This window comes from Aspergillus affinis (assembly GCF_023601865.1).
Source record: "Aspergillus affinis strain CMG 70 chromosome Unknown NODE_169_length_60394_cov_90_541987, whole genome shotgun sequence".
In the NCBI taxonomy this organism is placed as follows: domain Eukaryota; kingdom Fungi; phylum Ascomycota; class Eurotiomycetes; order Eurotiales; family Aspergillaceae; genus Aspergillus; species Aspergillus affinis.
In genome coordinates, this window is record NW_026515950.1 from 11,923 (window position 1) to 35,567 (window position 23,645).

At 51.3% G+C, this 23,645-nt stretch overlaps 7 protein-coding genes across 7 annotated transcripts; 3 read left to right on the forward strand and 4 right to left on the reverse strand.

The window, feature by feature from the left end:
• Positions 1-258: 258 nt before the first annotated feature.
• On the reverse strand, positions 259-636 carry KD926_002976 (uncharacterized protein; the record flags this gene model as incomplete). The annotated part of the gene is made up of 1 exon (XM_053094556.1): positions 259-636. One exon carries the CDS (start codon positions 634-636, stop codon positions 259-261), a length of 378 nt encoding a protein of 125 aa, XP_052950676.1.
• Positions 637-1,938: 1,302 nt separating this feature from the next.
• KD926_002977 (putative MFS sugar transporter) lies at positions 1,939-10,419 on the forward strand (the record flags this gene model as incomplete). The annotated part of the gene is made up of 15 exons (XM_053094558.1): positions 1,939-2,757; positions 4,175-4,350; positions 4,695-4,813; positions 4,901-5,193; positions 5,548-5,696; positions 5,745-6,201; positions 6,577-6,727; positions 6,795-7,622; positions 8,375-8,482; positions 8,648-8,903; positions 8,973-9,221; positions 9,278-9,519; positions 9,576-9,963; positions 10,025-10,155; positions 10,214-10,419. The coding sequence occupies 15 exons, from the start codon at positions 1,939-1,941 to the stop codon at positions 10,417-10,419; spliced, it is 4,572 nt and encodes a 1,523-aa protein (XP_052950677.1).
• Positions 10,420-10,702: 283 nt separating this feature from the next.
• On the reverse strand, positions 10,703-14,154 carry KD926_002978 (putative C6 transcription factor; the record flags this gene model as incomplete). The annotated part of the gene is made up of 9 exons (XM_053094559.1): positions 10,703-10,965; positions 11,016-12,089; positions 12,139-12,669; positions 12,719-12,861; positions 13,140-13,386; positions 13,439-13,712; positions 13,764-13,967; positions 14,030-14,047; positions 14,110-14,154. The coding sequence occupies 9 exons, from the start codon at positions 14,152-14,154 to the stop codon at positions 10,703-10,705; spliced, it is 2,799 nt and encodes a 932-aa protein (XP_052950678.1).
• A 320-nt stretch (positions 14,155-14,474) lies between these two features.
• Positions 14,475-16,214, forward strand: KD926_002979 (amino acid transporter; the record flags this gene model as incomplete). The annotated part of the gene is made up of 4 exons (XM_053094560.1): positions 14,475-14,802; positions 14,859-15,370; positions 15,421-15,582; positions 15,630-16,214. The coding sequence occupies 4 exons, from the start codon at positions 14,475-14,477 to the stop codon at positions 16,212-16,214; spliced, it is 1,587 nt and encodes a 528-aa protein (XP_052950679.1).
• A 462-nt stretch (positions 16,215-16,676) lies between these two features.
• KD926_002980 (putative nicotinamide nucleotide transhydrogenase) lies at positions 16,677-20,871 on the reverse strand (the record flags this gene model as incomplete). The annotated part of the gene is made up of 19 exons (XM_053094561.1): positions 16,677-16,708; positions 16,754-16,828; positions 16,884-17,072; positions 17,147-17,315; positions 17,368-17,514; positions 17,561-17,694; positions 17,741-17,995; positions 18,040-18,210; positions 18,256-18,417; positions 18,467-18,607; positions 18,652-18,804; positions 18,854-19,306; positions 19,355-19,472; positions 19,522-19,782; positions 19,838-19,900; positions 19,947-19,953; positions 20,011-20,100; positions 20,156-20,705; positions 20,778-20,871. The coding sequence occupies 19 exons, from the start codon at positions 20,869-20,871 to the stop codon at positions 16,677-16,679; spliced, it is 3,264 nt and encodes a 1,087-aa protein (XP_052950680.1).
• A 29-nt stretch (positions 20,872-20,900) lies between these two features.
• Positions 20,901-21,482, reverse strand: KD926_002981 (uncharacterized protein; the record flags this gene model as incomplete). Its single annotated transcript, XM_053094562.1, has 1 exon — positions 20,901-21,482. One exon carries the CDS (start codon positions 21,480-21,482, stop codon positions 20,901-20,903), a length of 582 nt encoding a protein of 193 aa, XP_052950681.1.
• A 1,062-nt stretch (positions 21,483-22,544) lies between these two features.
• KD926_002982 (fungal specific transcription factor domain-containing protein) lies at positions 22,545-23,487 on the forward strand (the record flags this gene model as incomplete). The annotated part of the gene is made up of 2 exons (XM_053094563.1): positions 22,545-23,146; positions 23,193-23,487. The coding sequence occupies 2 exons, from the start codon at positions 22,545-22,547 to the stop codon at positions 23,485-23,487; spliced, it is 897 nt and encodes a 298-aa protein (XP_052950682.1).
• Positions 23,488-23,645: the final 158 nt, after the last annotated feature.

Below are 23,645 nucleotides of genomic sequence, written 5' to 3' on the forward strand. Positions count from 1 at the left end.
CTATCACCTTACCGCGTAGTTATGGTGATGGCTAACCGCGGTTAACCGTGGTCATGCCGCAGCCTAGCCGTCGTTCAGGAGGTTCGCAGGCAAAAAAGGTGATCAGAGTCGGCCAATCCAGCGGCGATAGATAAACATTTCACCGAGACCAAAACCGAAACCGGACAACAGGTACAAGGGACCAGACAGCGCCGATCATTTCATAAGAAGCAGCCAAAATGCTACCATTTTTAAAGCATCCAAGACACTCGAGCCTTATCAAAGTGCCACAACACGAGTCAACCAAAGGATATCCGCAGCGGTGAAAGCAATGTCTTTTTCATTCTGCCGGGGCTGTCGATCCATAAGGGCGGAAAATAGGATGATTAGTGGCGTACCTTGAACACCATTTCGAGTGACGATAACTTGCTGCAGTAAGAAGATCTGCTGGCTGGCTGCTGGCTGCTGGGCAAGAGGGGGCATAAGGCTGGGTTGGGTTTGCAGGTTCGCAACGTATTGGCGTGGGGCGGGATTCGGTGCCCCTGGAGGCAATAGCTGCCATTTGTTCATTTCCACGCTATGCCTCAAGATTTTGATCGTGATAACAATGCGGACTTGGTCATGGGATTTATAAAACCAGCATTTGGTATCTTCCATGAGGCGCGGCCGTGAATCACTCACACCGGTCTCGACCACGAGGGTGGGCCATCCGGGCTAAGTTCTACCGAATGGCTCTCGGCTTGCCAGCCAAAATATTTAATCACCTTGTTTCCCGCCCCCCGTATAGGCGTAGTGGCTCGATCCCCCCCATCGCCCCTCGTCTGGGTTTGCAGACAACCAAATTCTATCGATTCGGGAGGAGAAGGCTTAGTTAATGGATTCGTGATCATAGCCGGGTACAACTTTTATTAAGGCTTTGCCATTGAACCATTCGATGCGGAACGGGATCGAGCCGAGGGCATTCCTATTATTCGCTATAAGTTCGATGGTGTCTTTGGGAACGTCGTCAACCAACAAGAACTGGTTTCCCCGGCCTCTATTCTCCCGAAGTCGGTCGAACACAATAGTTACCGCATCTTCCAGCTTTTCCAGGCTGGTAAAACGGAAATGAGGGTGATTCGCCGGAAGTCCATTTTCAATACTGTAGAGACTTCGGATGATGTCTATTGCGCGAAGTCGACGGGGAGAGAAAAAAAACAGTGATTCGGGGATAGGAGTGGTAGAAAGAGTGAATAACAGGGCAAGAGGTCAAATAGAAACTTGTAAGTGTTTACTGTTATGGAATCCTGAAATACTGTCTCTTATATCTCTCTGCGTTCGTCTGGAGTGGTAGCCTGGCAGGAGTACATTGTTTGGCTTGAAAACAGGAAGTGTAGGAGAAAGATGCCACGGAAGCTTTAGACTTCGGAAATTCCGAACAACCACGTAATTTTGCAGTTATCACTCCTACGGTTCCCCTCTTCAAGCATCTTCTATTTGAAAGGGGTTGATCTTCTCCCACTTAAAATTCTCTTGTCATTAATATACTCTCTATAAGGAACATAGAGTCTATAGTAAATCAAAATAACAGAATTCCAATCCTGGTAGGTAAACTCCCTTCTACCTTACCTGTCCGCTCTTTCCTTTCCTGGCTTTCCTTCCTTATTTCTCCTTCCCTCTCATTTCTTTCCTATTCCTCTTTCTTCCTCGTTTTTTCGTTTTTTGTTTACAATCTTCGCCCGTCAGTCCGTTCGTTCTTTTTTAAGTCCTCGATTTCCCTTTATCTATCTGCTTTTCTAGAAGTCATTCCGCCTTCTATCCTCTCTTTCCGAGCAGAGTGCTTAGCAGCCTTTGCTAACGGAAACTCTCCTATCTAACGTTCTTCTGAGCCTTTAATTTCCCTTCATCCATCTCCTTTCCTGCAACCCATCCCGTCTCCTATCCTCTCCTTCTAAGCGAAGTTCTAAGAGGCCTTTTCTAATGGAAGTTTTCCGATCCGAGGGTCTCAGCGCGGTAGCCCGTCCGTCTACAGGTCTTCGAGGAATGGAAGTGATCTCCGGTAGTTATCTAATCGCCAAGGGCCTGCCAAAAAATCATGTTAATATCCCGTTCACTACGTGGGAGGGCATAGGGGACAGTATGATCACTGTCTTTGATACTTTGAACGAAAATGGCGGCCAAGGGAATCAGTACATCCTCATCCGTGATATCCCAAGCGAGACAATTACTCGTTTAATCAACAACCGGCGTTCCCTAGAATCGGTTCCTTTTCGTTTGCAGGTTGATGGTAACACGGTCTTGATCAAAGTTGTCCCGGGTTATAATTACGATTTCTGCACGATGCATGTGTCTAATGTTTTGGTTGGCAAACTTGTGCTTATGGGTGTCTCCACATTCGAGGCAGCATGGGGCGGATCGACCTATTTCAAGCGGCCGGAGGGCATCAAAGGGAAGGAAAGCGATAACGTTCTTTGCCCCGGCCCTCGGAGGCCCTTTGGCGGCCCACCCGGATGGCCGACACTGGTAATCGAGACAGGTAATACTGAGTCCCGTCAGCGTCTGAAACAGGACGTGCTCACATGGTTTGGAGAATCACGCGGGGAAGTACGGATTATCATAACCATCAAGATCCTCACAAACGCGGTCGAGTTCCGAAAATGGATATTATTGCCGCCAAATGCCCCGAACCCACCCCCTCGAGCTTATATGCTCAGCATTAGACAGCAGGTTCCTCACGTGCCGCCATTGGTTCAGCAGCCGGCGGCTTCTCAGCAGGCTGTCTCAGTGCAAGAGGTTACCGTTTGGAGGAACAGGGTGGAAGGTGCGCCTATGATACTACCTTTTCATGCTGTTATGGACAGGCTACCTCGGCCGCACGAGAGCGACCTTTCTATCACAGCCACCGAGTTCGGGAGGATATGCCAATCGAAGTTTGGTTGACAGCGTCTGTTTTTGAAAGGAAGGCAATTCGGTTTCTATTCTTTGGGTCGAACCATAGAACGTGGTGGATGATGCATTGTTTGTTTCTTAGGTCGAGCAAATCGGAAATGACATGGCTGTTTGACACTTATGACGTTATTATTCTCCAGTGCCGGAATCCCTATCGTATGAGCGTAGATAAACCCTGCCCCCTTTCTTCTGCTCTCCTGGTAGCATGCTCTTCTTGTTCATCCGGTCAGTGTGGCAAAATGGCTTATCTAACTGGACTAGTTATACAGCATGATAGACTATCTTCCTTCTTCATACGTCGCTATTGAATTCTCCGGAATGATCATAGGTATACAAGTGCAGGCCAGTCGGATTGTTGACAGACTCGTTAACAATAACCTTTATGGAAATCAATTCCTTATTGTGTCTGGGGTACCTTCATGGGCCATCAACCTTCTCGATGATGCTCATAATCCTCCAGACATCAGTTACCGGATCCAGTGATCTGGCGATACAGCTTTACTTAAACTTATCCCAGGCCCCTCGGAACTATCTACTAATGATTTTACCAGTGTCATTAAGGAGAAGATGCTCGATATGGGTACTGGAAGGGCTGGCCGCCGTTAGGGTAGCCGCAGCACCCGTAAAGCCGGACAAGACGGAAAATCACCCGATCAGCTATTCTGGCTATACCACAGAAGGCCTCTAGGACAGCTTAACGGATGGCTATCTCTAGTGATAGAGACCGGACTTCCTTAATCACTGCCTGCGCTACGAAACGAAGGCAAATGGTGGTTCAACAAGCCAGAGGGGGATGTCCGGATTGTCATCCTCACAGGCATAGGCCACGGAGAAGCCGTTGTGGAAAGATGGCAGCTAGTCCCGCCAGATACCCTATTTCCGATGTGCAAGGACTATCTTCGGGACCTCAAATAGCAGCCCGGGGTTATACCTCCCTTGGTAAATTAACCAGAAACTAAGCAGCAATGTTATTGCGTTCAAAGAATCGCGATAACACCGGACCGTATCAAGGGAACTCCCATGATTATATCCATTTAAGGACTCCTCAAACGCTAAGCCATATTAGTTTACGTACGGATTGTTCGCTATGCATGTAGATATTAAAGCTACAAAAAGTGATACACATGGGAATATTTATCCCCAGCTGCGACATGTTCTTCACTTGTGCGGGTGCGGTCTAGCATTATTCTATTGCCTAAGTAACTAGAGGCGCAGCTAGTTCAAGCCGGCCGTTTCAGGAGGCAGAATAATAAACCAATGACTATAGGTTCTCCCTGTCCTGGTGGTCAGCCAGGTCGCGGCCGGTCGCCGGGAGTCGCCGGGCGACTCGGGTGCTATCTCAAGCGCACCAGGAAGCTCGCGCGACGGCGCCGGCGATCGCCAGGGTCGCCGTTTAGAGGCACCCACCCGCCTATTGACTGCACACAAGCCACACGCCGGCAGGTTAGTAGTTGGGTGGGTGACCACCAGCGAATCCCTGCTGTTGTATGTTTTTGCTTTTGTTCTTTTTACATTCCGTAGATTTTGGCGGGGTGTTACCGTGTTCCCGTCCAATCCTTACTTAGTTAGGTAACCCAACCATCATGACGGATTATCCTAACCCGCCAACCCTAGACCCGTCTGTGGGAAGAGCAAACCTTGCAAAAAAGGGCAGTAACCGATTATGTTACAATTTGCGCTCGCTATTTCTGTCCTGATTTCTGCGCAATAAAATGGACTGGTTGTTAAATTTGGAAAGAGAGCAAAGAGGACACCTTCTAAAAAGTAACTAAGGCACTTTTGATAAGTATCGATGGTGGTGTACGCGGGGTGATCTCTGCGCGGATTCTGCAGATACTGGAAGAACAAATTGGTTTAGGCCTACCATTACTCCACTTCTTCGACGTCATTATTGGGACGAGCTCAGGTAAGTTTTCTCTTTTGGCATTGGCAATCTTTTCTACCATTTTTGTTTCAACCAAACTGTAGTACGAATAAGCTAATATTGTTCCAGGAGGTATCATCTCCCTCGCATTGGGTGCGAATCTGTGGTTGGCTCGAAGGAGTCTAGAGGCCTTCAAGAAACTGCCCAAAGAATCTTTCAAAAAGCACATTTCCAGTAAAATACCTGTTCTCGGGTATTTCCTCAGTCAAATGTCGGACAGCTACTATGATGCATCTGTCTTCGAAAAAGCACTGCAAAATGCGTTTGATCCCACTGATACTGAGCCCCGGTTCCTCTTTAGTGAACCCTTTAAAGGCGCAAGGGAAGTTCGTGGCTCTGAGACTACCATGAGAGATCTGAAGGTTTGCGTTACTGCAGTAAATGCAATTGGCAATCATACAACTTTTATGACAAACTATAATCGCAAGATACACAAGGAAGGCAAGTTGACTTTCGATACCTCGGACGCCCCGAACTGACTCTACAAGATGACCAAACTCTATCTATATACCGAGAAGACGATATGGACGAGGAGATAGAGGTCTGGGAAGCGTAGATTCATCTTCTCGCGCAATTTATGTTTTTGCTTCTTGTCTTCTTTTGTTTCACCTTAGAGTTCTAACTGTTACTGGCTTTTTCTCTACAGAGCACGATGTACATCCGCTGCGCCTTCCATCTTCCCAGTTTACAGAACAAGTAATGGCCATGCATTCCAGGACGGAGGAATGAACCACAATAATCCGGTCGAACTAGCCGTAAAGGAAGCGCCGTCTCTGTGGGCCGGGGGACCCAAGGTGGATATTGCGCTGAGCATCGGAACAGGCTCCGCCGAAGGACGCATCGCCGAAAAGAATCCAGTATCCCAGTTCGTTTTGCATGGTTGGCTGAAATGATGCATTAACTCCTACGAAAGCAAGCTCGACGCCGATCTTCTATGGCAAACGTACTACGCGACCCTCGACGACGATGCCTGGAGCCGCCATCATAGGCTGGATATGAAGTTGTCAGGCACTCTGCCCTTTATGGCGGATACCGGCGTAGTGGATAGAATGGACGATGAAGCCACACGCTTCTTTCATGGTCCAATCGGTCAGCTGCAGCTGCGGGGTGTGGCAGAGGCATTGCTTGCATCGCTTTTCTATATCTGTGTCGACTATTCCACAAAGCCGCCGCTCCCAGACGACACCGAGTTTGTATTTCGAGCGCAAATACTATGTCGGTTGGAGCAGCGTTACCAGCATGCGCTCCTGGGTTGCCTTCGAGGTTTGGCCTGCCGCTTCCTCGTTCATGGAAGGGTAGTCGGCATTAACTTTGAGGATCATACATACGAGGAAGGGAAATCGTTCCGGCAGGATATTCAGTGGCAGGGGGTACTGAGTGATACATTCCATATCTTCCTCATCTTCGGGGGGGGGGGGGGGGGGATGCGTTGCCGACCACGACCTCTGGTGATACTACTACCCAAACCGTTAAGTATGAAGTCGGTGGCAGTCCTTGTACCTGGGCAAGGACCTGAGCGGCGATATTGTTACATCTGGAATTTCTCTCTCGTTTGTTTTTTCCTTTTTGTGATATAGACACTTTGTTTGCTTGGCGATCCATTGTTCTTGACACTCAATTATATTTCTAGTGAAAATTCAAGCTACAAAAGGTCCACGTAAGCCCTTCCCCAGGGATAAGCTAACGAACCAACCTTACCAAAGGAATAAGACCATAGATTAATTTCTAACCGATGAATTTTGTAGGTAATGCTAACCTATCTTCTTATCTTTCAACATCCAGATGACTGCGGCCTGGTAGATAGCTCAAGGGTGAAGTTAGGGCATGGCGACCATTCCGGTGGGTCCATTCGGCTGCTACGGTCAGAAAGCACTCCTTCATTCGGGCTAAGATCCGGTAAGCCATCGGGGTGTACGGGGTAAACCGATTCGTGATATATTCTTAAATGATGACCGGGTTGAAGTTACTGCCCGGTTCTGCTGCGATACAGTATATGATAACCGCCGCTTCTCTGAATGGTGTCGATTCTATCTTCACATAAAAAAGTTCGGATCTACGAAGGAGCCAATCATATCCCCGACACAGGCCGTAGCGGCCGATACTGACTGTGGAGCTCAATCGGGAGACCGATGGCCCTCACCCATCCAGAGGCCATGTTGTGAGGACATGAAGTTGGCTGTCTATGATGCCATGAAGGGGGTTCTACGTACCTTTCGCCAGCTGGCCGAAGCGTTCTCGAGAAAACGTGAGGAATACAGATCGGTTCTTCGTCTCGGGAGGACCTGCCTTCAAGATGCGCAGCCTATGACCCTTGGTCAGGCGTTTGGAGGCTACGGGGCGGTCGTCCGACGACATGCAGAGCAGCTCGAGACAATTCGCGAGCAGTTTCTGACAGTTCCCTTAGGAGGGACAGCCATTGGGACTGGGTTTGGGTCACAGCCAGGGTACAAAGCCGCAGTATTCCGGCATATGCCAGCATTATTCAACGCAAAGATACAACCAACTAGTGACGCGTTCGACGGCATGCAAAACATGGACACGTGTGCACGTTTTTCAGGGGAGTTGCGCAATACTGCAAACTCTCTGTGGAAGATCACCAACGATTTGATCATACTGTCGTCCGGTCCTAATGGCGGGATCAACGAGATCACACTACCGTCAGTCCAGGCCGGATCCTCCATCATGCCGGGGAAGGTGAACCCGGTCATTCCTATCGCGGTGTGTCAAGTGGCCCTTGCTATTTCCGGTAGCGACACCGCCTACTCTTGGTTATGCGCAAGTTTCGACCATCGTGCGCGCAGCACTAGCAGAAAAAGGACCATTCTTGGATGTGGTGACCGAGAAAGGGTTGCTTAACGAAGAGAAGATCATGTCAGCCATTGAGGGCTCGGCTCATGACAACGCGTGAAGTAGACTAGGTCTGATGATGTGGACTAGTGAGAATATAGTTATTCGGGGCTATGAATAAACTCAAAGTAGCACTACTAGTTTCCAAGGTTGTTCTCGCTCAGGTTTCATAGACAGTAGTAGACTCGTGATGATCCCCAAGAGCCGGACCTGTGTTTGTTGTTTGTTGTTTGGTTCGAGGGCATAACTTACTATAACCCGGCCGAATGGGGCTAATGAGGGGGAATCTCGGGGGAAACGCCGTGATTGGTCAAGGGGAAGGATCTTGGCATCCCCGGATTGTCGGCCATCAAGCATGACGCACTGCACCCCCACTGCTATCCCGAACCAAGTCGGATTGGGCGTCAGTATGCAGCGGGATTCCGCCAATTGCGAACAAGAACGCGACGGTTACTGGGTGGAACGGTAACCGGATTGAATGAGTCTTCATCGCATGACTTCAATTGGGTTTCAAGCCGATCAACGGCATCTTGTTCCCCCACGGTCTGGCTCCCCCGCATTCCGGATCGGTCTAGTGTCTAGTCCGGGATGCAACCCGTCAGGCCACTCACTTTGTTTGCCCCTTCTGGGTCGAATTGAAATGGGAGAGGGTATAAGACCGGTGGGAGCCGGTGCCATTCGCAATGTTCTCTCCAGAGACTTTGGCCGTACGCTTCGGTCTCCAGATTATTAGCTTGCACGATGGTATCCGCAAAGAAGCCGTACTTCGGGCTGACCGGAGGATGGCTTACATTTTGGTTGACGGTGAGTGTATAGCATCCTTGACTGCCTTTGGAGTTTTTCTGACATTCTGGGGATGAACTGCAGGTTGCCTGTGGCACCGACATGACCTTGTTTGGGTACGATCAAGGAGTCTTCAGTCCGTCGCTCCTTTCCCTCGTCGCTTCTTCGACTAACATCCATCTCCAGGCGGCGTTGTCGTGACACAGGACTTTCTCGAACTCCATGATCTGGTCGGCCCCACTAAAACAAAGACACTTTCGACGGTCACCGCCATCTATGACGTTGGCTGCTTTCTCGGTGCCATTCTGGCATTTACCGTCGGGGACCGCTTGGGCCGAAAGAAATGCATTTTGCTGGGGACCGCCATCATGGCCATCGGCACTATTCTTCAGGTATCCTCGTACAGTTTGGCGCAAATGTTTGTGGGTCGGGTTGTGCTGGGGTAAGTAAACAGTGCCATTGAGTTCACCTTCTTTTGCATCCAAAATTGAAAGATGCTGACACTGCGCAGGATTGGCAACGGCATAAATACAGCAACAGCGCCCATCTGGCAGACCGAAACAGCGCAGGCGAAATGGAAAGGAAAATTGGTTATCTTTGAACTCGGGCTGAATGTTGGCGGCTATTGCATCGTCAATTGGATCAATTACGGCCTATCCTTCCACGAAGGAGCCATCGCGTGGCGTTTGCCGATTGCCCTGCAATTCTTCTTTATATTCGTGCTGTTCTTTACCATCCCCTGGCTTCCTGAGTCTCCTAGGTATATGTGCTCTTATTTTATGCGAAACGACGGAACATTCTGACGCATGCTTTCAGGTGGCTGATTTCTCATGATCGCAAGAACGAGGCACTTCAAGTACTCGCATGCATTGAGGCCAAGGCTGTCGACGACCCATATATCACCACTCAGCATGACGAGATAAAATTCAGTATCCAGTATGAGCGGGAAGAAGCTGTTCGGTGGCGCGATCTTCTGCGGGGAACCAAGTCTGACGGTACCAAGACCCTCCGAAGATTGCTTCTCGGGGCTGGGACACAAGCGATGCAGCAATTCCAAGGTGAGTGTTCCACAATCGCAGTTTTTCTTTTATCGGGAGTTAACTATGTCTTGCAGGAATCAATATCATGAGTTATTACCTCCCCCTGGTCCTCATCAACTCGGTTGGGCTCTCGAATAGCATGTCCCGGCTACTGACAGCCTGCAATGCAACATCCTACTTCTTCTTCTCATGCATGGCCGTCACCATGGTGGAACGATTCGGCCGTCGAGGATTGATGATGCTGTCTGGCTTCGGCCAGTTTGTTTCGTTCTTGGTTATTACCATTCTCCTTAGCCTTGCCGAAAAGGATCGAGTATATGCCACTGCATCGGTCGCCTTCTTCTTCTTGTACCATGTGGCATTTGGAATCGGCATGCTGGGCGTGCCCTGGTTGTATCCGACTGAGATCAACTCGTTGTCAATGAGGACTAAGGGAGCGGCAGTCTCGACGGCGACAAACTGGTATGTCTCGAAGTGCCCTTGGAACCAATTATTCCCCGTGAACTAATGTATTATGATGAAGGATCACGAATTTCGCTATCGTGGAAATCACACCCATTGGAATTCAAAACATAGGATGGAGATTCTGGATCGTGTGGACTATTATGAACGCGGTGTTTCTGCCGACAATTTACTTCTTGTATCCTGAGACAGGTTCGTTGATTATCGATTCCGCTAAGATATAGTTATCTTTATACTGACCGTGATATAGCAAACCGGACGTTGGAAGACATTGACGCTTATTATCGTACGAATCCGCCACTGATTGTGGTCAGTGATTCGGATGCTGTTTCGACAAAACGCCCACTCCGGTTTATCGAGCATGAAGACGCAGAGGTGCAGCGGAACGCAAAGCAGACTCAATGCGTGGTTCCTTCCAAGGCCCGGGATTCGCCCAGCGCGGAGCATGTAGATTAGACGTGCACCTTATAGCTTCCATGCGCATGTGTGATCATCCATTTCATGGGGCCTTTGGCCGGTGGATAGAGATCCTTGTCTTACAATATATTTATCATTTACCAGCGTGACCCGTTCTGTCTCAAATCCTGCGGTGTAGTACATCCGCATGGATATCCGACCGGCTAGGATATGGCCCTTGAAGATCATGGGATAGGCCAAGATCCTCAGGGCAGAGGGCCATCTTTCAATGGCTCATATTGGATGGTTCGTCTTAGTTTGACTGTCGTTATAAAAGCTTAGGTTAAATAGGCATCCACGGGGCTCCTGTATAATCTTCGGATCCCTCAAAGAGGTTCTGAATCATGAAACCACCGGCCGCATCCAAAAGTTCTGCATTGGATGAACCTTGCGGATACCATGTCAGACTATCCTCCAGCCCCATTGACAACGGGTTATATATTGCCTGAGTTTGAGATGTTGCAGGGGGCACCGCGGATGATCCTAAGGGGGTAGCTGTGAGGTTTTCGCCGAACCCTTCGCCCATGTCTTGCTCGTGCCCTTGCTCTGGTAATTGTTAGCCACTCCGATCAAGCACAGAAGAGAGAAATCCTTACCAAGAAGCTTTTGTAAAATATTCTGAGCGCGTAACGCCATGTCGTGCGAGGCTCCAAGACTCCCCAGACAGCTAACCGCTTGTTGTAAATGACCCTTCCAGCTTTGGGCTAGCGGATGCGAAGGACAGTATATGTAGCAGGTCGCCTGGACAAAGCTTGCTGTAATCAACCAGTACGTGGCGTACCAAGCTATCCCCCTTTTTCTATCTTCGGTGGAGTCCAGGAATCCGCAAATAGACATAACGCATTCGTCTGCCGCCGCGAGACACGATTTGACAGGTCCTGCGCTTGTATTGATTTCTGATCTTGTGGCTATAGCTTCAAAGAGGAATGGCCGATTGAGAACGATACGTAGATGGAAAGACCTCCATATGAGCACCCTTTTTGACAACTCAAGGTGCGGTCGCAGGTGCACATCCGGATTAAAGTAGGGTGGTAGGTCTTTCCACCAATGCGCGATATTCTCCTCGAGCTTTACAGCCTTATCGTAGGTAGGTCGGTAGTGCGTTAGAAGCTCTACCTGGATGGCGTTGGCAATCTTGGCGAGTTTGATCTGAGCGATCAAGCAGGAAGTTATTGTTGATTCTGGTCTCGAGTCTGGCAATTCTTCCATATCAACAGCAAGGTTATGGTCATCCAAGTTCGCAGGCAGTCTGATGTTCACACCAACCAGAGACACTGCAGGCCTTCCTAGTGTCAACTGTGCCCCGGAAACAAAAACGAACAGTGTCCACCACACCCGTCGACGGATCTCCATTGTGAATGGTGATGTGCTCGGCATGGCAAATTCCCGGTGCAACCCTATAGCAAGGGCCATGCTGAAACCAATGCCGATAAGAATAAACCCCGCGTTTGGCTTGTTGCGCTTTTGTAGGTAATTCGAGAGTAGCGTAATGGCTTGCACATAACTCAAAGACCCCTTCTCTAAGACGTCCATGGTCAAGTGCCGACGCGCTTCTTGATAGAATGGGATATCACATTTTGTCACATTGGAGTCGCCCACAAAGGCGCCGATTGCAAGCACAGTGTTATACAGTAAGGGCCAAGAACCATCTCTGGGCTTTGCCAGCGCGCCTACCGGTCGTCAGGGCGTTTCCGGAATGATCAAAGCTGGGAGACATACCCGATACTCGAGCACGGAAAGTACCCTCATGGAGAATAGGATAGGCGGGGTGGTAGAGAGAGAAGTACTCATCGATATAGCGATTTATTACCTCGGTCGGCTGAGATGCGATCGGGAGACCGTCCTCATCTAGCGACGAAGGAGTGTTGATGCTATTCAACGGGAGGTAGAGCGGAAGCGACTGCAGAAACTTCAAGGCGGCGATGCCAGACTGGGGGCCCGTATAGCCTGCCTTGTGCGGATCGACGGTTAGGAATCCCATGCCGTCAATCGAGTTGTCAAAGTCTTGCGACTCGTCAAACTCGTAGTCCTCTGCATTGCTGTGCTCCGTGATGCCCGTCGAGATCTGCTCGGTGGGATGCTCCACTTCGTTGCTCAGCTTGCGCTTCCTTTTCACGGTCGCGGCCGTATCGGAGGGGCTTCCCCGTGTGCTACGGATTGCCTCTTGCAGATCAACCGTGGGAAGATATACTTTCCAGGCATTTTCCATCTCTTTTCGATTTCTCTCCGATGCTTGAAGACACCTTGAACCTAACTATTAGCTTCTTTTATAGCCCAGCTGAAACTCTAGAAGACCTACCGCTGAAGCGACCAAAGCCGTTGCGATGGGGAGGTGTACTGGCATGCTTTGGCGTCTCGGAGGCAATTGGAGCAATTCTCATCCCCGGAGCAGCGGACTTTGCGTCGCTTGCACTCATCGCAGGCGAACGACTTCCGAAGCACCTGTGATGTTCCGTGGTCGAGCTCGCTCATGGTCGCAATCCACACGCGTTGCGCGTTGATGAAGGGATGGGGAATTGCTCGGGTGGTCGAGGGTGGCGGGGGAGAGAGAACCTACGGTACCTAAGGGAAGTAAGTGGTGGGGCGCCGGACGCTTTCCGGCTGGTCACGGTCGGCCCGTCATTCTGTCTGCGCAGGTCGATCATGACACAAAAAAGATTCTACAGATTCTATCTTTAAATAGGGCCTCATGGAGAGCCAGCCGGGATTAAGATTCGGACACATTGGGTCGCGCTCTCCTAGCAACGACATCCGACCCCGAAGCCGTCCGGAAGACCGAAGTGGAAGACGGCATTTCGTGTAAGGACACGGGCTCAGATTCCTGTTCCTGTTCATTGCGCGTCTTCCTGCGACTCTGAATCCAAGGTCGCAAATTGAAGACGCCGCCGCATACAAAGACACCAATCCACAGTGCCAGCTCCGTGCCATATATGACCATTCCGAGAACGTCGATGGTCGGTTCGAATACTTGGCGTGGATGATTAGCAATACTCCTCGGTCGCTCGAACAAGATACTCACAGACAGACACAAGCGAAAACAAGTCTCCCGCCGCGTCAATGGCAACGAATAAGAAGCTGATCCCTCGCACCGTCCGGTGGACATAGATGTCCCAGTAATGGGTGAGAACGCCGGCGGCCAGGAGACACGCGCTGAGCACGGCCATCAAAATCATGGGCCATTCGAGATCACGATTCCTGGCCGCCTTCAGGGCAAAGACCAGTCCTACCTCGATACCGCCTAGTCCGGCTAGCAGAGGAACCACGGCTGCAATGCATTTCGGAATGGAAGATTTCTAGAGAACGTCAGTCAGGGAGTTGAGAATCACGACAAAATGGGGTCCCACCTTGCCGTAGTATAGACACTGCGCCCAGGTGAGCAAGCTGAGAGCTGTCAAGATCTGAGGTTGGATGCGAAGAGCGACGTTGAACTCCTCGACGATGTTATACACGCCGAGCGGCACGCCGGCTGCAGCCCACAGCAACATCATCGACGGCTGTAGACCCTCGGTATCATGACGTCGATAGTTGATGATGATTTGTGGGAGTAGCTAGTGGATGGATATGGCGTCAGGCTGGTGTCCACCTCCAACAAGCACTCACGGTAACATACCTGAATCGACCAGCATACCTGGGTGAATTGTCAGTGAACTCGATTCGGGAAGATGATGAGAGGATAAAAGACAGACTCACCGCACCGATGGTGCCTAGGACATTGGCCGCGACGGGGACATCCATGATAGTTATGAAGATGAACTCTTCATGGACCCGAGAAAGGCCCGATGAGAGTACCCATCCGTCTTGGCAGTCTAGCCTGTTATGGCCAGGGGATTCCCCCTTCATGAGAATCACTCTCCTCGGTGGCAGAAGAGTCGTACTCGAATGTACTACAAACTACATTCTGGACTAAGAGAGAAGACCGCGAGTCTTGGCTGCAGCCTGCAGGTGCGGGGAACGCGTGATGCGATGCCGATGGCGTGATTCGCTGACCGACTCCCCTCGCTGCTCATCCCCCTTCCTTTCTCCTCTTCCTCTACCCTCACTTCCATCGCTTCATCATGTCAATTCCTCAAACACCGTCCGACTATGAAGCCGAAAGGCCCCTCCTGGATGGGGGTGCAGAGCCCGAATACGGAGCAACGTCCGAGCCCGGGTCTACGCGACCGGCCGAGCGCCGCTCGTTCGCACGCAATCTAGGCACCATCGAAGCATTTGGCATCGTCATCAGTATTGTGATCGGAAGCGGAGTGTTCACGTCGCCGGGTGCCATCGACACCAATGTTCCATCGCCAGGAGCCGCACTCATCGTATGGCTGGTCGGCGGAATCCTGGCTTGGACGGGAGCCAGTACGATGGCGGAGCTGGGGACTGCAATCCCCGGTGAAGGTTCGTGCTTGCCATCTCATCTCATTCGCCCGATCTATGGTCTCACGGTGCAACAGGTGGAGTGCAGCCATATCTGCAATACATCTTTGGTGATGTCTTCGGCTTCCTGGCGGCATGGACCTGGATCGTGGCCGTGATGCCGGCAACACTCGCCATTCTAAGCATTGTTTTTGTGGAGAGTATCTTTTCGGCAGCTGGCGTTACCGATCAGGCGGGCAGCATCGGCCATAAGATATTATCGATTCTGGTGCTGGTCGCGGTCAGCGTGGCCAACTCGATCAGTACCAAGGTTAGCACCCGATTGAACGGCTTCTTCGTCACGACCAAGTTTATCGCCATCGGAGCCATCGTGATAGCCGGAATTGTAGTGGTCATCCTTCAGCTGTCCGGAATCAATCGCGATGCCAGACCAAGGGACTGGCACACCAAACCGTGGTTCGGGTTCAGGGACACCGTAACCCCCGACGGAAGTCTGATTGACTGGAGCCAATTGCACGGCTGGGAAATCCTGGGCCACTACTCAGCGGCGCTGTATGGCGCCCTGTGGGCTTATTCTGGCTGGGATAAGGTACGTTGAGTCTATGCGACGTGAAGTTAGTCCCGACCTGACACATCAAGGCCATCTACGTGTCGGCGGAATTGTCGGCGCCGGCCCGTCAACTCCCTTTGGCCATCAATACGGCAGTTCCGATCATCATTCTTTGTTTCATCGCAGCAAATGCAGCATACTATATTCTCCTTCCATGGAATGTGGTTGCGACGACCGATAGCGTGGCCGTGGTAAGTCATCGCCTGTGAACCGGAACAAACAAGTACTAACATTCCAGACTGCCATCACCCTTCTCCTGGGCCGTGGATTTGGTATCCTCGCTGCAATTATAATCTGCTTGGTTGTTGCCGGCTCGCTTCTCGGAAATTCCTTCGTGGCCGGGCGCATGGTTGTCGCGGCTACGAATCTGAACTGGCTTCCCCGGTTCTTAGGTTTCGTTGGGCATATTGGCATCAAATCAAACGAGTCAAGCAACGACACTGCCGACGACGACGACACCTCGACCTCCCGCAGATCCGATGCACCGATCAATGCTATCATCCTGTCCACCGGACTCCCGATTCTTTACATTCTGTTCGGCAATTTCCGAGCGTTGCTGACGTTCAACGGACTCGGCGAATATACCTTCTTCTTCCTGACCGTTCTGGGAGCCATTGTTCTGCGTTTCAGAGAGCCAGGGCTTCATCGTCCCTATAAACCCTTCATTGTGATTCCGGCTATCTTCGCGTTGGTTAGTGGATTTGTTGTTGTGAGGGGAGCAGTTTTTGCTCCCTGGCAAGCTATCATTTTGATCGTGGTTTGGCTTCTTGGATTTGGTTTCTATTCGGTTTCTAGACGATGGAGGGAACCTAGAGATGCGTGATTATTTAGATGAGTATAGTTATCATTACTTGCACAGGAACAATTTGCTCGATTGGTCTGGTAAAATACAGGTGTTTCCAGAAACATTATTCTACACATGCGGACATTTGTAAAAGTCGATTTATTCTCGATGCGCCGATTCTGACCTGTCGGATGTTCAACTCAACAACCTGTGAAAGCGATAACCCCACCATAAGATCACGACAGGTGCCCTCTTGGTCAGAAGAAGATCCATACGTCTTGTAAAGAGGATCATCAGTACATACAGTCAATCCCATTCAGGACTATGAAGAGGAAAGAACAGGCGTAGGCTAACAATCATGGTACTAAATATTGAGCTATCACTATCAAGCAGTTTACTGTATATGCCTCTATTCGCGATCACGAGACACAGAATGCTGAGAAACAAAAATAAAGAACCGAAGCCACATGGAATAACAGAAACAAAATAAACATGTTAGTTCTATTTCCTCGCTTCAAGATTCGCTTTGATGGCTGGAAAGAGTTAGAATTGATCACTTCTCAAGGGCAGTGCCTTACCATCGCATGAAGTCTTCGCATCGCCAAATAACATCTTCGTTCCGGGCATGTAGAACATCGGGTTCGGCACGTCCGCTATCATTTGTCAGTATTCACCTCATGATCTATACGGCGCGATGCCCTCTCTTACCGTATCCGCTGGACATTCCCCGTTTCATAACAATCACCTCCTTGCTCTTCCAGGCCTGCAGCACGGGCATACCAGAAATCGGCGAATCCGGCTCCAAGGCGCTCGGGTTGACGGTGTCGTTAGCTCCGATGACTAGGGTCACGTCCGTGTCGGAGAAGTCGTCATTGATCTCGTCCATTTCCAGAACGACTATACCAATTAGCTTCACCCGATGCAAGGACGCTCCGTCTCTCACGGAAGCGCGAGCCAAGGGGCCAACTTACTGTCATAAGGAACCGACGCCTCTGCGAGAAGCACGTTGCATTGTCCCGGCATACGCCCAGCAACCGGATGAATCGCAAAGCGGACATTGATACCCCTGGCACGCAGCATATGCACTATCTCAGCGAGGGCATACTGTGCTTTTGCCACAGCCATGCCATATCCGACGACCTATGCGGGTTAGTATAAGTATATACTGCCAGCCATGGACACATGAACATACAATGACGACGTTCTCTGCGTTCGACAGCGCCTCGACCGTGTCATCAACGGTGGCCTGCGTGACTTGACCCTCGATCTTCTTTGCTTGCTGCGGTGCTGCAATTCCGCCGAATAGCACGTTGGTGAGGGATCGGTTCATAGCGACACACTGCTTGAATCAACACTGGGCCTTCAAAAACTATCTAGGGTCTTACCATGATATAGGACAAAATTGAACCACTAACTCCAATCAAGGAGCCGACGCTCGTAAGAAGCGGGTTGTTTAGCATGAGCCCTTCAGCGACCAGAGCAAACCCGGAATACGCGTTGAGAACCGTGATCACAACAGCTAGACTTGTCAGTGTCGTCCTCTCAAATCTGGAGAGAAAACGTACGCATATCAGCACCGCCAATGGCAGCTGTCGTAGTGTAACCCTTCAAAAAGCTGAGCGCCGTGTTTGCACCCAGGCATGTAGCGGCAATGACTGGATTTGCTGGAGCCATCGTAACAAAAGCACCCATAGTAGCTATATTGCTGCCCAGCAACGTGGAATTGATAACGTGTCTACCGGGAAGAATAGTCGGCCGTGAAGACATCCGACCTGCCAGTTTCATAAAAGCCACAATTGAACCGGTGAAAGTTACGCCGCCTACCAACGTTAGCACCCATTGGACCACAGGGGAGTGGACGTACCGATTAAAACGCCAAAGTATGCAGTAACCATGTGTAGCGTGGAAATGTGATCTATATCAGCCAGGACACTGCCGATGCTGGTAAGAACAGCAGCCAATCCCACTACCGAATGGAGGGCCGCCACTGTCTGGGGGAGCCCGGTTGGTGTGATGCGGCGTCCAATCAATGTTCCTGCCAAAATGAGATACTGTCAAATACTCGGATTCACGAACTTACCAACAAGGGACCCTATGCCAGCAATGGCGCCGAATTGGGTTAATGTTTCGGGTGAAAACCCTGCCGCTGCAAGAGAAGCCAGAATTCCAGATGCCACACCAAGAATACCGAGAATGTTTCCTCGGCGGGCGGTCTGCTGAGATGCAAGACCGGAAATGGAGCCTGATTATCTGTGAACAGCGGAAAACCCGACGACAGAGGTGCCACTTACCCATGCACAGGAGACTACTGACGAGATATCCAGCTTGTACCAATCCAGCCATTCCGGTGCTAGCAGCGGCGAGGAATCCTCCACCAAAAACAACAGCGGGTATCGCATAGAGCCAGGGGTACTCAGGGGGATCGGTTGGACCTGATTGAGTGAGCAGACGAAAGAGATTAGACGAGTGGTCTTACGCTTAAACATGTCCAGCATGCGCTTTGTTATAACAAACCCTCCCGATACATTCATAAATGCCAAAAGCACGGACGCAGCTCCAAGGTACTCCGGAATCGTGGTGGGAACATATCCGCCGCCCATGATGAAGAAACCGCCAATACCGACCATGCCTAAGATATATTAGCACTGATACGTTGAGGCTTAGGGAGAAAAGCTCACCTGAAATTGCATTGGTGACACTCATCAAAGGGGAATGAAGCGCCGGCGCAACTCCCCACACAGCACGGTAGCCAACCAGACCAGCAAGGCCGAATGTCATCATGTTGCTCATAAAGATAGGACCGGTTGCTTTGCCTAGAGCAAGAGCAGATCCCAAGCTTGCTGTCACAGTAGTCACATCTCGTGTGGCCTTTTGCCAGGGAGTAAGTGCCAGCGCTGCCTGTTCCTTTACCGGAGCTGCTTCGACTTTCGGTGTCGGTGGAGGGGCTGGACGAGGCGCCGGGGGTAAGATTTCACCATTCAGCGTGACAATTGAGCCGCGGACCACTTCGTCGGTAAGGTCAATCCCAAACGACTTTTCCTGTGGTGCCATTGACAGAAGGTACTTGGTGACATTGTTGGAGTACAAAGCAGAGGATTGCGTGGGTAGTCGGGACGGAAAATCGGTATATCCTGTTGTGATTAGCCTACAAACGCTCGAATGTCTCAAAGTTGGCATACCGATGACAGTCACATCCTTGTAGGCTGTCAACTGACCCGGAATTGTTGCTTCGCAGTTACCGCCAGCTTCTGCTGCAAGATCGACGATAACGGAGCCCGGTTTCATGCCAGCAATCATCTGACTCCCAATAAGCACCTTGAAGACAATCAGATAACAAAGGCCGTACCTCTTTTGTGATAAGCTTCGGCGCAGGCTTTCCAGGAATCAGAGCGGTAGTGATTATGATGTCGACTTCCTGTGCTTGTTCCATGAACAGCTTCATCTCCGCTTCGATGAATTCCTTGGACATCTCTTTGGCATATCCACCCTGCCCGGAACCATCTTCATGCATGTCTACTTCGATGAACTCGGCACCTAGAGACTGGACTTGCTCACGGACTGCGGGACGAGTATCGAAACCACGAACAATCGCGCCTAATCGACGGGCCTAGGCGGGGGTTGGTACTTGGCACACAGTTCAGAATCTACAGAAGTTGACCTACCGAGGCAATAGCGCTCAGGCCAGCTACACCAGCTCCAATGACTAGAACTTTACTGGGAGGGATCTGAAAGGTTCATGTTAGTAATTGCCAGTCACGATGGGGGAAGCACAACCTTGCTAGACGCTGTCAGTTAGCCTGTTTTATCAACAAATAGACGAAGGTATGAAACTCACCCAGCAGCGGTTACTTGACCCGTCAAGAACCGGCCGAAATGGTTCGAAGCTTCCAAAACAGCTTTATATCCCGCAATGTTAGCCATCGAACTGCAGTTGCCTCGAATTAGTAAATGTTTGCTTGCGATGGTGCTGTGAAACCTACCTCAGCGCATCAAATGTCTGTGCACGCGAGATCCGCGGAACCATATCCATCGCAAATGCGGTGACACCGCGCGACGCAAGGCTTTCCACTAGCGGCTTATTCTGGGCGGGATACAGAAACGAGATGACGGTTGTGCCCTGACGGAGTGCGTTGATTTCGTCGACAGGACCATCCTGTCGTGGACTGCGGACTTTCAAGACGATATCGCTTTCGGACCAAATAACAGATGAATCCACCAAGGTCGCTCCGGCCTCTTCATACGCTTGGTCAAGCAGCTGGGCTTCCTCGCCAGCACCACGCTCGACCAAAACGCGCGGGAACCCCTTCTTGCGCAACAGAGCGACATTTTGAGGAGTAAGCGCGACACGACGTTCGTTTGGGTATGTCTCTCGAGGCACGCCAACCGTCAGAGCAGAGTAGGGGACTGTGGGGACCGGCGAGGGAGAAGAAGCGCTGCTCGCGTGCCGTTTGGTGATTGGGGACTTGGGAAAAGAGACCGTTTCGCGATTAATTTGCTGGCTTCTCAGGTACGGCAGGTGGAGCTGAGTTACTATCGATCAGAGATTAAAGTTAGTGGATTCTCGAATCATCGCTCCAGAGCTATAGCGCAAGATCCACCTACCAGGACGTTTGGAGAAGAGGGATGCTCCTAGGTGCGCGCTGGGAGCCGCCCGACACGCCCCCAGCGCTGACCGCAGGGAGAGTGGAGCACTCATGACTTAAAGGCGAAACCAAGCAGCAGCACTTAACATTCCAGGAGACTTCCAATTGCCCGAAAGAAACTCAAGGGATGACCTTTGGCACCATACCACATCGGAGACTCTCGATTGTCACGGATGGCGCAGTCAGAAATCAGGAAGAGGAGAACGGTAAATGCTCCGTGGATGGTACCCGATCTATAAGAGGGGAAAACAACTAGGTACCAATTCCAACGCGATTTGTTGTCCCTGCGCAGGGCTAAATGGAAAAGAGAGGGGAAACGGGCAGAGTCACTCCGAGACCAGCAAGGGGGGAATGATCTTCCACGAGTCAGTCCGCGATCAACCATCAATGACAAGGCAGTGGAATCCTGCGCGCGATCGGATGGAACGGTGCCGCCAGCGATGTGAGCGTGACCAAGGCTGCCAAATGAGGGGAAATGTGGGGGTGGATCAGTGTCAAAGCCTGGAGGAAGAGGCGCGGTGCTTGGCGTCGGGCCTTGATCGTCGTCTCCTCCTGGGATGAGGATGAATGGGAGGTCGCATCGTTGGGATGGGATGGTGTGGAGGATTGCGTTGCTTTGGCTCGTTGTTGTTCCTTTCTCCCGGCGGATCAGGTGATGGTCCATGGACGAGCAGCCTGGAATGTCAGGCCACCGTTCTAGAAGCCAGCCGTTCTCTCCGGAGAGTCCCTACCGTAACTATCCCAGGCTCGGTCGCACAGCTTACGGGTTGGTCGCATCAGCTGCCTGCAGAGTTACTGTGCACTCCTACCTTCCCGACCCTGGCTCTTGCAGCCTATATATATGCATATGCAAAGCCTTGTGAATCCCCTCCCCTCCTTGGTGATGATTATTTGGGTGCTCAAAATAAGTGGTCAAAGGAGAGTTGTATCTATATCTTGGAATCCCCGTCTGTCCTTTCTTCTTCCCTTCTAGCTTATTAGTTAATCAATTTCCCAAGGTATTCCCAGGTAATTGCCTTGTTCCCATGTAATAATGTTTACGGAGTAAGTAGGCGTTTGGATGCCTGAGGCAAACAGCCAAGCATTTCGCCGACCATGGAAAACCTCGATTCTTCCTACATCCATCCATCAATTCACTACTATCAAGATATCCGTTTATTTCATCATCATTGACCACTGCCGTGCAAGCGGTCCCTGCAGAACTTCTACAATTTATTGTCTCTACAGCCCGTTGCTGGAAGTTACATGTAGTTCTGGGATGAAACTATATATCTCCAGCCGTAGCCTAACGATAACTTCCGCCTACTGTTAAGATATGACCAGCCATGAGCACGTAGGTTGGATACTTAGCTGAGCACCAGTACTATTCAAAATTGAATGGTTTTTGGTCAGGCTGTGGCAGTGACTGTTCTTCGATCGGCCCAGGAAACACAAATGACCCTGGTGCCTCAGGCCGCCAGGACGGGTTGCCCAGGAGCGACCGCCGCTAGCTCTTTCTGGACTAGCCGCGGCCGACCATCTTGTGACTTCTGCATGGTGATCTCGCTGCATCCACTATGGGGGCGGCCGACACAAGAGCGCCAAACGTATGCGCCAACTGCAAGGTCCGCAAGAAACGATGTGACAAGTTGCTGCCACGCTGTCGCTATTGTGCCGAGTACGCTTCTGCTTCCTGCCCTAGGGATTGCATGATGACATGACTGATCTGCTACAGCCATGATATAGCATGTCTCTATCACTATCAGACGTCCGCCTCCAGCCCCGACATCGACCCGTCTCATCGACCGGCTGGACCAACGCTAGCCTGCTGCCGACTGCCATCCCCATCGGTGAGCCCTCACTGTGCGGCCAGGCTCGGCGACTACTCGAATCTACGGGCTTATGTCTCGACGAGATCAGCGTCCGCTATTTCCGGGGGATCCACGCCTTTGTCCCCGTTGTCTCGCGCCGGCAGTTCCAAGCACGTCTCCTCTCCTTCGGCGCGGACCCGCAGGTCGACGTTGCGCTGCTGTTACTCTGCATGGCGCTTCTCACCTCAGCCGATTCGCCCGAAACAGGCGGCCGCCGCGTCGGCGATCAGACGCCCTATCTAGCCATCAAGTCGCTCGTGGCACAAACACAGGCCTTATGTGCACCGACCACCCGGCTGGTGCAGGTGGGCGTGCTGCTGGCCGTGTACGAGTATGCTAGCGGTCATCCCGAAACGGCCTTTATTACAATTGGAAGCTCCGCTCGCATGGCTTATGCAGCGCGACTGCGACCCTCGCCCTCGCTGAACGGCCCTGTTCCGCTGACCGATTGGATCGCAGAGGAGGAGATCAACATCTGGTAGGGGATCCGTATATGCGAGCGGTACTGTTTTGTTCCCCACAAGGGGTTTCATCAGAGCTGACAAGCGTAGAACCTTCCTGTGCGAGCTCCCCGCCGTGGAGCAACCGTTGGGCTCCGTGATGCCCGCCCGCGATGATCGCCTGCCACTCGAGTCCGACATTCTTGACCACGAGAACGCGGTGGCGGCCCTGGCATGGAGCGTCGCAATCCACGCTGTCAGCGTGCCCGAAGTCGGCGGCTTCGGACGCGCTGCCCAAGCTGCCTGGCTGCTTGATGGTGCGCTACAAGGACTGTCCCTGACCGACCCTGATCGCAAACGGACTCACCTGGCCGACTGAGATCGGACGCTGCAGTCGTTTCTCGCCATCGTGATGCAGTAGATGCAGCAGCGGGGAGGTAATTATGGCCCTTTTTGTGTGGCTACCGCGCTGACGATTCGGTTTGTTTTCCCCCGCCTCTTCCCAGCCTCCTGGTCGTATATCATTTGATGAATTTG